Source organism: Barbus barbus (genome assembly GCF_936440315.1).
Source record: "Barbus barbus genome assembly, chromosome: 47".
NCBI classification, from domain to species: Eukaryota; Metazoa; Chordata; class Actinopteri; order Cypriniformes; family Cyprinidae; genus Barbus; species Barbus barbus.
Genome location: NC_136725.1, coordinates 20,090,596 through 20,106,583, shown reverse-complemented (window position 1 = coordinate 20,106,583; position 15,988 = coordinate 20,090,596). Strand labels below are relative to the sequence as shown.

General features: G+C 39.1%; 1 protein-coding gene across 1 annotated transcript in view; it reads right to left on the bottom strand.

Moving 5' to 3' along the window:
• Window positions 1-1,266: 1,266 nt before the first annotated feature.
• LOC306865505 (neurocan core protein-like) overlaps window positions 1,267-15,988 on the bottom strand; it is a 28,626-nt gene continuing 13,904 nt past the window's right edge. The window contains exons 7-15 of the mRNA XM_079410137.1: window positions 14,365-15,309; window positions 10,807-13,029; window positions 10,508-10,621; window positions 10,303-10,416; window positions 6,267-6,425; window positions 4,702-4,784; window positions 3,663-3,807; window positions 3,399-3,581; window positions 1,267-2,239 (exon numbers count right to left, since the gene is read on the bottom strand). Of these exons, the coding sequence (XP_079266263.1) occupies window positions 2,106-2,239; window positions 3,399-3,581; window positions 3,663-3,807; window positions 4,702-4,784; window positions 6,267-6,425; window positions 10,303-10,416; window positions 10,508-10,621; window positions 10,807-13,029; window positions 14,365-15,309 (4,100 nt within the window). The 3' untranslated portion in view covers window positions 1,267-2,105. The remainder of the gene's footprint in view (window positions 2,240-3,398; window positions 3,582-3,662; window positions 3,808-4,701; window positions 4,785-6,266; window positions 6,426-10,302; window positions 10,417-10,507; window positions 10,622-10,806; window positions 13,030-14,364; window positions 15,310-15,988) is intronic.

Below are 15,988 nucleotides of genomic sequence, written 5' to 3'. Positions count from 1 at the left end.
ATCAGAGCTCATTCCACCAGAGGGGTGGCCTCCTCCCAAGCTTTGTTTAGAGGGGTTCCCCTGGAGGACATTTGTATGGCGGCAGGTTGGTCCTCTCCGCATACTTTTGTGAGGTTCTACAACCTTGATGCGAATACAGCTCCTGGTTCCCAGGTTCTCTCTGTTTGAGCCAGCTAGGTTTGTAGTGTTCTGGTCTGTAATGGGCCAGGTCTGGCAGCGCGTTAGCTTGGCGTGTGTGGTATATCGTTCCCATTGCGTAAGCTACGCAGCGTTGAGTGAACCTATGAAAGAGAACGTCTCGGGTTACTTACGTAACCCATGTTCTCTGAGTAGGGAACGAGACGTTGCGTCTGCTGCCAAGCTCCTCTTGCTGTCGACCTGCTTCTACGACAGGAAAATCTGAGGAGTAAGATGGCGTGATCGCGGGTCTATGTCAATCACGTATGACGTAGGGGCGGCATCTCGCGCCATCAGCCAATGAATTGGCGTGATTCTATAAGGGCTTCAGACAATCGTCACACCTGGGGGTGTTCCCATTGCGTAAGCTACGCAGCGTCAGAGAACATGGGTTACGTAAGTAACCCGAGACGTTTTAATATCTTTCAATGATGGTATCACAATCATTGCTTCTTTCACTGCAACCCCTTAACAGAAAAGCTTGTCCACCTTATTCAACTGTGTGTTTACTGTAAATAAACAGGCAATTGGACCTTTTAAACAGCGTTCATATTAATCGTTATGATTTTTCTCATTCACTGTCTCTCAAAATCTAGCATATAGTTTTCTCCAAAGATACTCCATGGTATTAGGGGGAGACATATTTCTAATGACCATTTTATTGGACAAAATCTAACGTGCAAAAATAATCAACCTAGAAGAGTCACTAATCCCTTTGGTCCGTTTTCTTGGATGAAATGGAGCAACTAAAAGTTTGGTCAGTTTTAGTAATACACAAGCTGACTAGCAGAAAGTTAGCCCACAGACATGGACTAATGCCACAAAACTACAATTTCATGAGTGTTGAGATGGCCATGGCCACTGTACAAGTTATTGAGGTCAGGTAAAATGTAACAATCGTAGCCTCCTCTGGTCTAAATGATATTTTGTTTGCCAAAACTCTCTGAAAACACACCAGAAGCTGGCCAGAGTTAAAAGACGTAATCTTGAAATGAACATTGATCCACAGCACCAAGGTAGCGGCGGTTTCTGTCTGAAGAATTAGCGCGGGATTTTTGTGAAATGCAACAAACAAGAACACACACGGTTTAAACGTGTTCACAATATTCTAATAGCGCTTTATTATTCAAAATACACATCATTATATGTATCTTCAGCAATAAATTAAACTTCTATGGCTTCATGTAACATTTGTAATAATGTTTGACAAAAATGCTAGTTCTTTCAACCACACATACAGTATTCATATTTTCATATTTTACCATGACATTCATTTAAAAAAAGTAAAAATGGTTATATTACAAACCCACATATAAAAAAAACAAACACCGGAAATATATTTTGATGCCATATGAGAATATGATTATGAGAGTGTACAATGGTTTGAGGATGCTGCTGGGGAAGATGATTGTTTTCCAGTCATGATTTGCAGTCCTTTCAGCATTGTTTGTCCTCCAGCCCCGTGACATCTCTTTTGAACCCCCCTCACCACAATGTGAAACAATATAAGGCCTATTGTTCTTTTACTCTTGCGTACTGTAATTGTTCTGTTTATACTCGTACCATAGTGCTCTCTTATTGTGCTGGAGAGAACAGGAAATCCAGTTCTTCGTAAGCAAAAGTTACGGATGAATTAAACAAAATAACAATCACCATTCACAGCTGTTTTACTTGTTCATTATCTCTACTATATACATTCTAACCAGAAACCCCCCTCCCCATGTTAAAACATTAAGACATTATTACAATATGCAATGTTGACTGTTGCATAGTCAAAGTACACTCTCAGTGGGTGGGTGATGGTGTTTTTTTTTGCAGTCCCTCAGGGTAATTCACTTCTCGGCTCTAAAACATTCATCAGGCACATGGTTTGGTTTCGCCCCGTTAGACTTTCTCTGATGTAAAGCATCTGTAGCTCTGGATGGAGATCAGTGTCTGGAATCATCTGCTGTTTTTGACCAGACATGGCGGTACTGCGTCGACTCGCTATAGCGTCTCTTACTGTTGTTGTAATAGTTATTGTTTTGATATTTCTGTGCATACATCTTCTGGTAGGTAGATGCTGCAGAATAAAAGGAAAAGAGATGTTAATTTAAAAGGACAGTTTACCCCAAAATTAAAATTCTGTCATTATTTACTCGTCCTTACTTCCAAAACCAAATGACATTCTTTCTTGGATTAGTTCACTTCCAGAATAAAAACTTCCTGATAATTTACTTACCCCCATGTCATCCAAGATGTTTGTGTCTGTCTTTCTTCAGTCACAAAGAAATTAAGTTTTTTGAGGAAAGCATTCCAGTATTTTTCTCCATATAGTGGACTTCAATGGCGGCCAATGGGTTGAAGGCCCAAATGAGTTTTAATGCAGCTTCAAAGGGCTCTACACGATCCCAGCCGAGGAATAAGGGTCTTATCTACTGAAATGATTGTTCATTTTCTAAAATAAAAATATGTATACTTTTTAACCACAAATGCTCATCTTGCACTAGCTCTGCAATGACTTCACGCATTACGTAATCACATTGGAAAGGTCACACATGGTCAGGGGAGCCGCTATGGTTTGTGGGCACCCTGAACAGCATATTTACTCGGGCCCCCTCAATTGTTATGTATTCTAATCACATCTTTTTAGGGTGACTTGTAACATCTGTCCAGGGACTACAGATGAAAAATAGCCTTTGGCTAATTCTGGTACATTTACAGAAATGTTTTATTAATGTACAATGTCCCTGTTAACTAAACAAATAAATAAAATAAATTGAAACTGCAGTTCGGACCTTCAGCCCGTTGGCCGCCATTGAAGTCATGGAGAAAAATACTGGATTGAATTCCTTAAAAACATTCATTTCTTTCGACTGAAGAAAGAAAGACATGAATATCTTGGAGGACATGGGTTTAAGTAAATTATCAGGAAATTTTTTTTCGGGAAGTGAACTACTCCTTAAAGTGGAACTTAAAAGAAAATGTATTTCAGTATGTCTTGAGTAAGACATTAGTCTGGCAACTAACTGAAATAAGTTACTAAAATTGCTTACAGTAAAACAGATATAGAAATAAATGTATAGATATATTTAAAAAAATTATAAAAATGACAAAAGCATAACAAAATCTAAATATATAAATAAAGACTAATTCAAAATGTTATTATAATTAATACTAAAATAACATTAGTGCATTTCATGACTGGATTTCACTAAACATCAATTTATTCAGAGACTTACAATTCAAGCATGTGATTTTGGGCTTGTCCCAATGGCCGTCTTCTCGGCATCTGATAGTAGGAACGTGTCTTTGGATGAAGCCATCCTTGCAGTGGTACCTGACCAGAGAGTTGATCTCATAGCGCGCCTTCATGCTGCCATAGATATGGGCGTCTTTTATGACAGGAGGCTGACCGCAGGACACTGAGACAAAAGAAGGACAAAGACAGTGAGCTGACAGTGAGCGACACTGTAGATTAGATGAGGGGGAAGAGGAGGTCTCACCTGTGCCCTTCTTGCAGGTGAAGGTCAGGTGGTAATTGCACGGCACGTCGTTCCACTGGCCGCTTTCATGCCAGATCATCACCACGCAGTCCTCGCCTGTGGAGAAGAAGCTGTCCGGCTGACCCACTCTCCAGTTCTCAAATTGCTAGTGCAAAAGTACACAGGGGGGGTTAGAAGGTTAGTCCAACTGCTTGTGCACCACTGCATGTGCCCACATGAGGGCGCAAAGATCCCATGCAAGAATCATAGCAGACTGTGCTCTATATACACATCTGGCAGGGTTACATGGGACTTTCCTTGATAAAATGGGGGAAAAGCGATGATACGTTATTCTAATAAAATGTACTGCTGCACGCAATTTGCATGGGTTGAACACAAACACAAAAGCCCCATTTCATATGTAGAAAGGCATAAAACAAATCAAATAAATATCAAATATGCATGATGATGCAAGATCGTCAAAATCAATTGAATGTTTTTGCAAAAATTTAATGTTTGCAAAATTAGCAGTTTTGCATTCTGATTTAAGCTATTTTAGGAAATAAATAAATGCGTGCATACATAAAAATGCATGAATAAAATCAATCAAATAAATAAATAAACCATGACTCAAACAGCTAAATAAACAAATGATCAGAAATTAAATTAAAACAGTTAAATAAATACATAAAACAGCTAATAACTAAATTTAAAAAAGCAAATAAATAAATAAAGTTGATGTGATGTGCTTCTATGTGATACCACACAGAATTATAAAAATGTTAAAGTGAGGACTTTTCCATTAGGATTAGCATCATCTAAGCTTATGGTTTATGGCAGAGTAACACATTTTTATATTGTGATTTTAATAACTGTGTGCACAATTGCTTCGCACTAATTTTAGGATCAAACAACCTCATTTATTCAGGGCGGAGAAAAAACAACACTCCAAGAATGACTCATATCTGAATGTTAATATCTGAATTCATGGTCACCTGGAACACAGATGTTCATCTAATAAACAGACATTTTAGGATCAAAATAATGAATCCCATCTTACCATAGGGTGTCCATCAGTCCATCGGAAATCATTGTCAAACATTTTATCGTTCAGTCCGATCCACTGATAGTCATGTCCCAAACCTACAAGACAATTACACAGATTTCAGTCTATATCTCTGCCAAACTAGTCATATGACTTGGGATGAAGTGGACAAGTTGTGTGGTTGACTAACTTCTACTATTTATATCTGCTTATTGGTGGGAAAAATGGAAAGTTCCCTCTCCAAACTCAAACTGCTGTGTCAGACTGGTCGGGAAACTCAAACAAACAGAGGAATGTTTTGATAGCACCACGTTATTTATACTCTTTGGGATAATCAATCTAAATGTAGTTGTCTCTGTATATTAAACTGGGAAAGAGAAAGCATTTTATAACACAGAAAATGACAGCTTTAAGCTAGTGGATGTGCTTTTTTTTATAGATAAGTCTATATGGAAGTCTAAAGAAATGGAAGAAATTAATTAATCTTTTTGGCGTGAGGACCTTTGCAAACTTCTTTGACATCTTTAATAGACTCCTGGCCAAAGTAGAAATAGCAGGAAATCAGTTAAACCAAACCACACATCACATGACACAAACAAATGTAGAACAAATCGTTCCTGTGCCCCAAAGAGCCAATAAGACATGTGTTTAGTTTAGAGTCAACAGCACTTTTAATTTGACTTATGCTTTGTTTATTCAGTGCTAGAATTCAGTTAGGCCTGAGTATCTGTTTTTTGCCTTATTTGAAACTAGATTTAATTGAAATGTGCCTGTGCAAAACTCAACACCACACATGTGGGCATTTGTCAAAAGCATTGCTATGCAGTTTTTAGAGCATTGCAATAAAGTGCTACGAAATGCTGGCAAGCTAGCATTTTAGCACTTTTGAACCATCGTCCTGACATCAATGGGCTTTTGTTTTATGGGTTTTTTGGTTAAACATCTGAAATAACCAAATAATAACGGAGAATATTTTCATGTTTTATTCTATGACATAAAATACATCAGTAATGCTAGCTTTTAAAGCTTGCCTTGAAAATGGCAGTTTCTAACAAGTGTCTAAATGGGTCAGGACATTAAACATCACGCTGAACTTGGCGCTTTTATAGTCTCATTGTGTTGCTAATTGTGCTTTTGCAAACTATTCTAAGTCAGATTGACAGGGGAAATGTTTAAAGACTGTGAGAGTTGTCAGAAGCTTAATATGGTGACGTTAAAGTCTTGCAAACGTGTAGCTTGTTTATATTGCCTACGTTTAGCTTTGTACTTCTACCAATGGCATTTAGGCTTTAGAATTCATAAATGTTGCGTTCAATTGTGAAGATTATCATGCAGAACAATTTAAAACGTTTGTTGGTGTCCGAGAGTTTTTTTGTTTTTTTTGAGAGAGATCCAAGGTGATTTTCACTTCTGGTTTGGCCTACAAAAATACGTCATCTACAGCACTCTAGACAATACTGAAAGAATTACGAAGTAAAAGACTTAATGGTTTGTTCAGGCCCTATCAAGAGTGAGCAATAAAATGACTGATGTCTGCTTTGGCAATACCATTCATAAACTCTATAAAATCATAAACTCACGATTAACAAAGAGCTGCTCTTCATGGGATAGGACGCTGGTGAGGTGACCGCCCTGCAGACGACACTCTCTTTCCGCTGCTTCCCATGTCCGCCGTTGTGTGAAGTACTTATAGCAGTGGCTCTGAAACTTGTGCCAGCCAAAGTCACAAACCTCCGTATCTGAAAGATTAGAAGCCTACAAATGAGGAAAACAGGCAAAACACTGGATAGCATCCATAATGTTAGCCATATCAGTGCATCCAAATTCAAATGACAGATGCTTTTGTAATTCATGATGCAGCTACAGGCAGCATCACAGTGTCCATAGTTTATCAAAGAAAAGACGTCTCATGATTGAATCTGTAGCCATTTTCTTCAGAATTAATCATAAACAAGCCTGTCTTTCAGATCAAGTATAATCGGTTATGGTGCAGAACAGACACACAGAACCGCGTCTGTTTTGAGTTCGAGTTAACTGGGTTAACCTAGTGCAAAGCACTTTTTATTCCATGCCATACAATGAGGATCATCAACATTTAGCTTGGAGTGAAACCCACCAATGACCGCAGCGCTCAGTGTGAAAGCTAAATGCAAACAATGACATCTAATGAGGCTGGAAAGAAAACACCAGTAAATGAGGCCAAGTAAATCATCTCAGACACACGGCCCATAGTGCTGTTTTCTTTAACTGATTACGTACTATTATGTGCTCGCTTCATCCTTTGCCCTGAATGTCCAGTAGATTATCAGGACTGCTTTCGAAGCATAGTGCACGTACATTAGCAAGCGCCACTGAAAATCTATTATAATTGCTACAATAATATCCAAATCTTCAATCTACTTGAAAATGTAAATTGTCCCACCAATTTCAGTTGTCTTAAGTTGCATATTTTTTTAAAAGTAATGTTAAATCACAAGAAATAGTTCAACTGAATTGACCAAGTGAAATATGTCAAGATGCATAGCGCAATTTAGTACAAAAAAATGGTAGTCAAATTGTGGTCAGAGCAAATATTAACAACATATCCATGACTTCGGTGGTTTTTAAATTGCCTACTTATTTTGAAAGACCTAGAAGCAATATAGACAATGGATCAAATCAAGAAAAGTACTTTAACCACTAGTCAGTGTCTAGCAACTGCGTGTTGCATGCAACTGTGGCTCTTTGTTGGAAATAAATCGAACATTTTTGTACTTTTTTTCCCTGCTAGGCATCTTGACAAGATTCTGGTTTGACTAAAATATTGTATTTTTCACAGTATCACAAAGTTTAATGCAGCAGCTTTGAATGCAACGTTTTCAACTGTCACCAAAGGTCCAAATTCAGCTTCACTGATTAAACACAACTGTTAAATGTGAAATAAGGTTCTTTTTTTTACATTGCGTGGACCGCGAGTTCAATTTTTTATGGTTTTCCCCTGATCTTTGGCTAAAAAGCCTGAGAAAACAGATGTCCTCAGAGGTGATGTTTATGCATGGAGAGGATTAGCTCTGCTAAATAATGGCAGCAATATTTTGTATGAATCTGGAACCAATCCATTGGGGGACCAACGCCCAACACGACCGTCAAGCCTGTGTGAGTGCACGTAAATGTCAAGTCCTGAGAGGGTTAATAGCTCTCTTCAAAGTTAAAATGTGGCACTCATTCATATGTCAACTGATTATTTTCATAGCGGGGAAAGTCCTACGTGAGATGGAGTCAGGTGTTTGGGAGTTTCTATACTGTGTGACTTAGAGGAGTCTCCACGAGCCTCTTGGACAAATTGTGATGCATTAATTGATTCCAGCTGCTTTCGTTGTAAAGACCCATGTGCCAATTCCAGTCGCCTTCCCAGAATCCTAAGGGGCTTCACTGAGCATTTTGATGAGTAATGAAAACTAAGTGTGAAACAAGGCTCAACCTGAATGCCAAGAAGACACTCTCTGTATGTAAATGTGATTTGAACCCTCACATTATAATTTGTATTTCCATTTCATGCATATCAAAGCCTACATAGAACAATGGCAATGGCACCTACTTTGTTCCCCATTCAAGCCTCATGTAATAGTTTAAAGAAAATATGAAGACCTGGTATCATATTTTAATAAGGTTCTATACGCTAACATTAGTTATGTACATCAACAGCTAACACAAAAGAACAACGAAGGACACTTTTAAAGCATCTTTTAAGCTTACCTTCTGCATACAGTGTACTAATACATATTTAACAAATTAATATCACGCTGGATTATTAAACGTTGTTAAAAATAGTTTATTGTTAGATCATGATATCCAACAAACCAACCAAAAATGATGTCCTTGGTTTTACTGTACACAGTTCAGTTGCTATATGATTGCTAATGTCTTCAGAGTGGTGTTTAAGCACATTGCTCTGTGGTTGCTCGGGTATTTTAGGTGGTTGCTAGGGTATTATAAGCGGTTACTTATTAGATCCACTCCCATGTCTTTAAGATATTCCAGTTGCATAAACATAGCCACTATGTTAAGACTATCTTTCAAGAACCACTAGTCTGAACATCTAGCAGTTAACCAAATGGTAATCAGTCTTACTGTTGGGATTTAAATTATACGAATCTGCCTGTTATGTAACTGACTTAATAAAAAATAATTTTTTACATTACTATTAAATGGATAGTTCACCCAGAGCTATCTGTCATTAATAACGCACCCTCATGTCGTTCCAAACCCATAAAACCTTTGTTCATCTTCGGAACACTAATTAAGATATTTTTGCTGAAATCCAAGAGCTTTCTCCATAGCCAGCAATGTAACTGAAAAGTTCCCAGACCCAGAAACATACTAAGAACATTGTGAAAATAGTCCATGAGACATCAGTGGTTCAACTGTAATTTTTATGACGCTACAAAAATACTTTTATGCGTGCAAAGAAACCAAAAAATACACACGAACATGTCACATGGATAATTTGAATGATGTTCTTGACTATGTTTCTGGGTCTGGGAACATTTCAGTTACATTGCTCTCTATGGAGGGCCAGAAAGCTCTCAGATTTCATCAAAAATATCTAAATTTGTGTTCTGAAGATGAATGAAGGTCTTGTGGGTTTGGAACGACATGAGGGTGAGTTAATGACAGAATTTTCAATTTTGGGTGAACTAAACCTTTAATATAATAGTCTATGTATGCAGCTTAGATGTAGATCTAAGCCGGTCTATTGCTATTGCCCTAGCAAGCACTGTTAATAATATCATAGCAAGCCCAATCAAATTATTTTCTGCTGAATATTCCACTAAAATACGCACATTACAGAAGTTCAGTGTTTTGCAAATGTCATTTCAAGCTGGCTTTAATTAGTTTCCGAAGCCTTCTAAAAGTCACATCCTAAATGTGGGACGTACTCAAGTCATGCCTGGATAAATATGACGAGACGACTAAAGGAAAATGTACTCATCGTTTACGTACTCACACTAATGTTCCTGGGAACATGCCAAGTAAGTCAGTTGGCTCTGCAACGGCTCATCGAATTGCTCAGCATTTGTGAGAAGTGTGGTGGGTGTAAGGGAAGAGGCAGTACTGTCACTGACTCCATGACCTTTTCTCTGAACCCTATTGTTGGCACAAACTTGCTTTCATTCCTCTGGACACCATACCGCACACCCTCTGGAGGGTGAAGCCTGCCAGATGTGGTGAACATTGTGGTTTGGTTTGCCCATTCTAACAGTTTGGACTGACCGCTATAATGTATAAAATTTGCTTCAGTGGATTTATTAAACAGCCATAGCTCCCTATTTAGAAACATATTCCAACCAACAGCTCCTACCAATAATTTAAGAGTTATATTTTCTTCCACTTCAATGGAACTCTATCAGGCAATCAGGCAGATAAATGTTTAAAATATGCAATCATTGCAAAATTTCAGAAGATACAATAGACATTATGCCTTGGCATGAAAGTGACGTGATAAAATCGTTTAGCAACTTGCTATCATGCAACACTCCACAATTAGTTGCCCCCCAAAAAACATTCCTTCAAGAATTTAATATGTAAACCCAATTAAAGCAACTGTATAGCATCATGTTAGTGTTGATTTCATACCTTGCTCACAGAGGGGTCCTGAATAGCTGGGCAGACAGACACAACTGAAAGTGTTTAACCCATCAATGCATGTTCCTCCATTGCGACAAGGGTTTGACTGGCATTCGTCAATGTCTAGAGGAATTACAATATGAAAATGTCTTACTTTACTTAGAAACTCGTTAATCAAAAGTGAATAAAACTGCAAATATTAAAGGCTTCAAACCATTTTCACAATGTTCCCCACTGTATCCAGGCATGCAGACACATATGTTTCCTTTTCCATTAGAATAGCAAGTTCCACCATTTTCACACACACTGACAGAGCAAAGCGTGAGACCTAAAATAGAAAAGTAACATCCATTAGTGGATGGGCAAGTCCATTATGGATAAGTGGACTACAAAGCAGAGTAATTCAATTATTTTGTAAACCTCAAGAATGAAACTATCGAAATTACCAATACAGCACTGCAGTAGATAAGCAATATACAATGTGAGTTACAAAAATATTATGTGGAACTGTACCTTGCAAATCCACCATATGGGTCTCAACAGTGTAGCTGGAATCTGTCCAGACTTCTGGCTTTCTTGTGGTGAACTCTTCCCTGGATGGTGGTTGTCCTTCAACAATTGAGGGACCCGCCACATCTTCATAATCTACAGCATTATCTTCAAATGCCACAGTACTTGTGTCTTTGGATGTGGTGAAAACGTCTTCTGTAGCAGAAGTAGTTGCCCTATCCAAGACCTGAACTGGCTCTTTCGCATTTAAGTCTGTAGCGACACTGGTGGTGGGAGAACTGGAAACTTGGGTAAATGAAGTGAGAGGCTTCTCCGTTGGGAATCCAAATGTAGAAAGTGATATTTCTTGTGTTATCTCTTCTGAAGTCTCTGATGATTGCACTGAGGTGGCTGTCTCTTCTGAAGGTGATTTTTGAATTAGATCAGTTTCTTGGGAGCCTGAAGTCCCTGATGACTGGACTGAGATGGTTGTCTCTTCTGAAGGTGATCCTTGGATTAGAGCAGTTTCTTGGGAGCCAGAAGTCCCTGATGACTGGACTGAGGTGGTTGTCTCTTCTGAATGTGATTTTTGAATTAGATCAGTTTCTTGGGAGCCTGAAGTCCCTGATGACTGGACTGAGATGGTTGTCTCTTCTGAAGGTGATCCTTGGATTAGATCAGTTTCTTGGGAGCCTGAAGTCCCTGATGACTGGACTGAGGTGGTTGTCTCTTCTGAAGGTGATCCTTGGATTAGAGCAGTTTCTTGGGAGCCTGAAGTCCCTGATGACTGGACTGAGGTGGTTGTCTCTTCTGAAGGTGATCCTTGGATTAGAGCAGTTTCTTGGGAGCCAGAAGTCCCTGATGACTGGACTGAGGTGGTTGTCTCTTCTGAAGGTGTTTTTTGGATTAGAACAGTTTCTTGGGAGGAAGACATTACTGCTCTAAGACTATCTGTGGGCAGAATGGTGGTTTCTGAACTTTGGGTTGTGAATTTTGTTTGGGTTTGGACACTAGTGAATATCAATGGTGCTGTATCTTCTGCAGAACCTTCAAATATTTTAGTTGCTTCATCATATGCACCAACGCTCATTTCTTCAGTTTGTTGAATGAGAAGGGATGGAACAGTAGTTGCAGAGAAAGGTTGTTTTGAGAATGCCTCAGTTGGCTGATCACCAGAGCTTATATCCTCAGAGATGGTGAAGATTGTACTTACATCTCTTTCAATCTCAGGCACCAATAAAGGACTCTTAGTTGTACTTGTGTCTTGGTCTTTCTCAGAGTGTGTAATATAAAGAGTGCTTTCTTCGGGTATTGCCTCTGTTTGAAATGTTGAAACTACCTGAATCATAGGCTCTGTACTGGGAAAAGACAAACTAACAGTTTGCTTTGGCTCTTTGGCATGAGTACTTGTTAAGGAACTTGTAAAGCTATGAGATGAAACATTGAAAGATGGAGATAAAGTTGTGTGTTTTGATTCTTCTGCTGCATATATATCTTTTCCCGAGCCCTCGTCTTCAGTGGAGGTTGAGCCCTCAAAATCTTCTGTTTCTGGTTTCATTTCTTTGTTTTCTGTTCTCTTTATTTCTACAGTATTGGATTCTGCAGTTGTAACAATTGGTCCTTTGGTATTGCAGTCCACTCCAAATGCCGGTATAGTCTTCTCTGTTTCAGCTATTTCAGTCTCGTCGGTAGTCACCACATATGGGTCATTACTTGTTGCCAGTGTGTCATCCGCAGAACCTTCCAAGGTGGTCAGTTCCTCTTCATCATCTGTTGTGCGCATCCCCGAACCTTCTTTGTGCATGCTAAATGATATGGCTTGTGAGGTCATTTCCTGGCTTGGAGATATGGTTGAAAATGTGGGCAGCTCTGTCGTGGTTAGGCTTCTGGCCGTTGATCCAGATTCGTCTGTTTCAGGGGAAGATATGGTGCCTTCAGCATCCGCTGTAATTATTTCATACATAGCAAGTATCTCATCATCGGGGATGGTTTTTTCTGTTGATGGGATAGCAGTGTCAAACTGGTCTCCTCTAGCCTCCTGAGTTTGGTCAGTGTCTGGTTTCAGAGTCAACTCGTGCTTTCCGTTAATGAAACTCACTTTTGGGGTGATGGTGACAGAAGCTGATGTTTCACCTATAAGGTCTCCACTACCTAAAGGTGGCACACTTTCATCAGCCGTTATAAGTGGAGTAAAAAGCCCTGGTTCTCCAAGGAATTTTAGAATAGCTTCAACTGCTTCAGTATTAACTGCAAACAAAAAATGAAAAGACATTACACACACCTAAGTGAGTTAGTTTATATTGAGTAAGCCAAAAGCTTATCAAAGATAATCTACTGTAAATCCTGCTTCCATATTCAGTTACGACCTCATGTTGTAAATTTTTCAAATTACTTTATAGACATCTTAGACACTAGCACTGCATATATATTCCACTTAATGGCTAGAGTCTCACTTGACGCAAATAAAACGCTCATGTCAGTTATGATTTTGGCAGTCAAGATATTACTGATTTTTTCCACATAAGTAATGGCCCTACTTATACACAGAGAAAAGCTTATTATTAATTCTATTCGGTGATATGTCCCTGTGAGACCCTAAAGTCACTATACTGCAAAATTACAAGACCCTTTTCATTTTTACATAGCTCAAAATTAAACAAAGTCATTCCAGCTACTGTTACATTAAGCCGTTAAAATGTGTAAAATATAGCCAGAAATGTTACTACTTCCTCAAGTCCTTAATAAAATACATAACAAAATATTATTTTTTATTTGGTGGATTCACTAGCAGCCACACATGGTAACATGGTCTGTAGACTGGACGAGGTAAGGAAAAGTAATTAGCCTGCAGTGATTACCTCGCTGATTGTTTTAAAAGGCTTTGCCATTTGACCCGGGAGGCATTTGTCTGTTGCTTTGAGAGCAACTCTTTCTCACAACCAAAACCCCTGTCTCTCCCTGATAATTTATTAGAGTAGTTGTCCCTTTAACAGGATCACAGAAAATGGGTCAGCTGATTAATGTTGACCCACAGGACCTAAAAGACAGGAACACTGGCTGCAGTCTATTTACAAATGTTTATCAACCTCAGTCAACACTCTTTCCAGCAACACGGGAAGTCAATTAAGGTCATGGGAAGGCATGGAAGATCTGTTTCTCTTCTTTATGCATATAGGCAGCACCTCTAGTTTAGCTATACTTCTGGATGAGGTAAAGATTTGGCACCAAACCAAATATTAAAGTAATTGCATGAAATCAAAGGACCAAGTCCAAACCTTTTGTTTGCAAGACAGCAATAGGCGTATCAATAGAGCCAAATGTGGCCTCTCTTTAGTCAAGATCTACATTCATTTTGCATCTCAGTGTTTCCTAAACCAAGTCACTCATTTAAAACATGCTGCTTTGGATATGCAACAATCAGAAAAACACTGCCACACTAAAATACGAAAGGACAAGCAAAACTGGTTCAAGAAGTCAATGCATTGTATACTTGTATACTGTCTTGCTCTGGTAAAATTAGCTTCTATATTAACTTTTTTTTTGTTGCATAGACCAAATTTTCTGAACCTTCATCTGACCTACCTGATTGATTTCTCTGCGTAATGTTGTAAAAGAACACGTTGATGCCCATTGGAAAGTCATTGTCCTTCTTGGCATCAATCTGTTGGCTGTGCAAATTCACTTTACTTAAATCTGGGGTTAGCAAAGTTGACTCAGCCAAGTCCAGACTTCCTTCAGTCACATTTGCTGTGGTTTCATTCTCTTTGTAAACAATTTTTGGCTTGTCTGGATCTCCTTGCAAGTATGTAGTAAACTCAGGTGAAGTAGGAATCACACTGTCTTGAGTATCCATGTCACCACTGCTGCTACTCTCCTCATCACTGTCTCCCCCATGCGGAGTTTCCAACCCAGGATGCATGATACCTGTGGTGGGCTGGTGGGGAAGCTGGATAGAGAAGGAATCTGCATTATTGGCCATTTCAGGTGTGGTAGGGACTGAGGGTCGCTGGGGAGGAAAGGAATTATCTACACCATGGGGTACCCCTTGCACCAAGGAGCTGTCTTTGCCTTTGTCCAAGGAGCTGTCAGAGTCAGTAAATGTGGTTGTGGTTTCCATATCTGAAACTGTCTCAGCTTTAGTTGGTACAACAGCAATGGCTTCAGCAGAGGGATTCACTTCAGGAGCGCCTCTGTCGCGTGGAGCCATGCTTGCAGAGAACATGGATGGTGGCTCTTCTCTGGTTCCATGGGCTGGCATAGAGGAGACTGAAACTGAATAATGTGGCATTTCAGGAGTGGTAGGGGTAGCTGAGGGTAGCTGGACAGGAAAGTAATTATCTACACCATGGGGTACCCCTTGCACCAAGGAGCTGTCTGTTTCTTCATAGTCACTAAATGTTGTGAACATGGATGGTGGGTCGTCTGTGGTGCCATGGGCTGGCATAGAGGAGACTGCTTTAAGGGAAGAGATTAGATGGCTGTCAAAGAGAACTTGAGTTGTTGTGGGTCCAGCTGTGGGATCCCATCCTGAGAACAGAGAGAAAAGGAAAAATGTAATTTTGACCAAGCATTTTGCAAATACTTTTCAAGGTATCAGATTGAATTACAAAATTATGGTTTTCAATTGTGAATAGCTTCAATTGTTCAGTTTGTCTGAGTCATATTTATACAATTTACTGACAAGAGCTGACAAGTCAGACTGCCCAAACAAACAGAGAAATTGAAATTCTGAAAGTGCCACATTGTCAACCCATATGTCGCTATGCACTAAATTGTGATAGATGAAACGGTCACTTTTATGAGGTGTTATTAAGGTGAGCACTGTAGAATACGTTTGCCGTTTTATCCCAAATAAGACACAGCCCTCAGTTTATTAATATTGACCAAGTAAGTGCAATTGCTGGCAACAAAGTCAAGATATTTCTACAAAATGCCAATAACAACAGAATCGTCTAAGTATTTAGGGATTTTTGGGCTGGTAACTAGTTATTCTGGGGAAATGACGCACTATAATTGGGTAGAACCTGACAGTTTAAATTTATTTTGAAACTTTAGCTTCCTTTCCAGAACATTTTTGGCTAGGTTGCATTTTGCCTAACCACATATTTTGACCCCGACCAGTAGGTAAATAGTCTTGAATAAGTGCACTTGGAATGTTTCATAATGTAAGTGCCAACGTCATCTCATTCTCACAATCAATAAATCA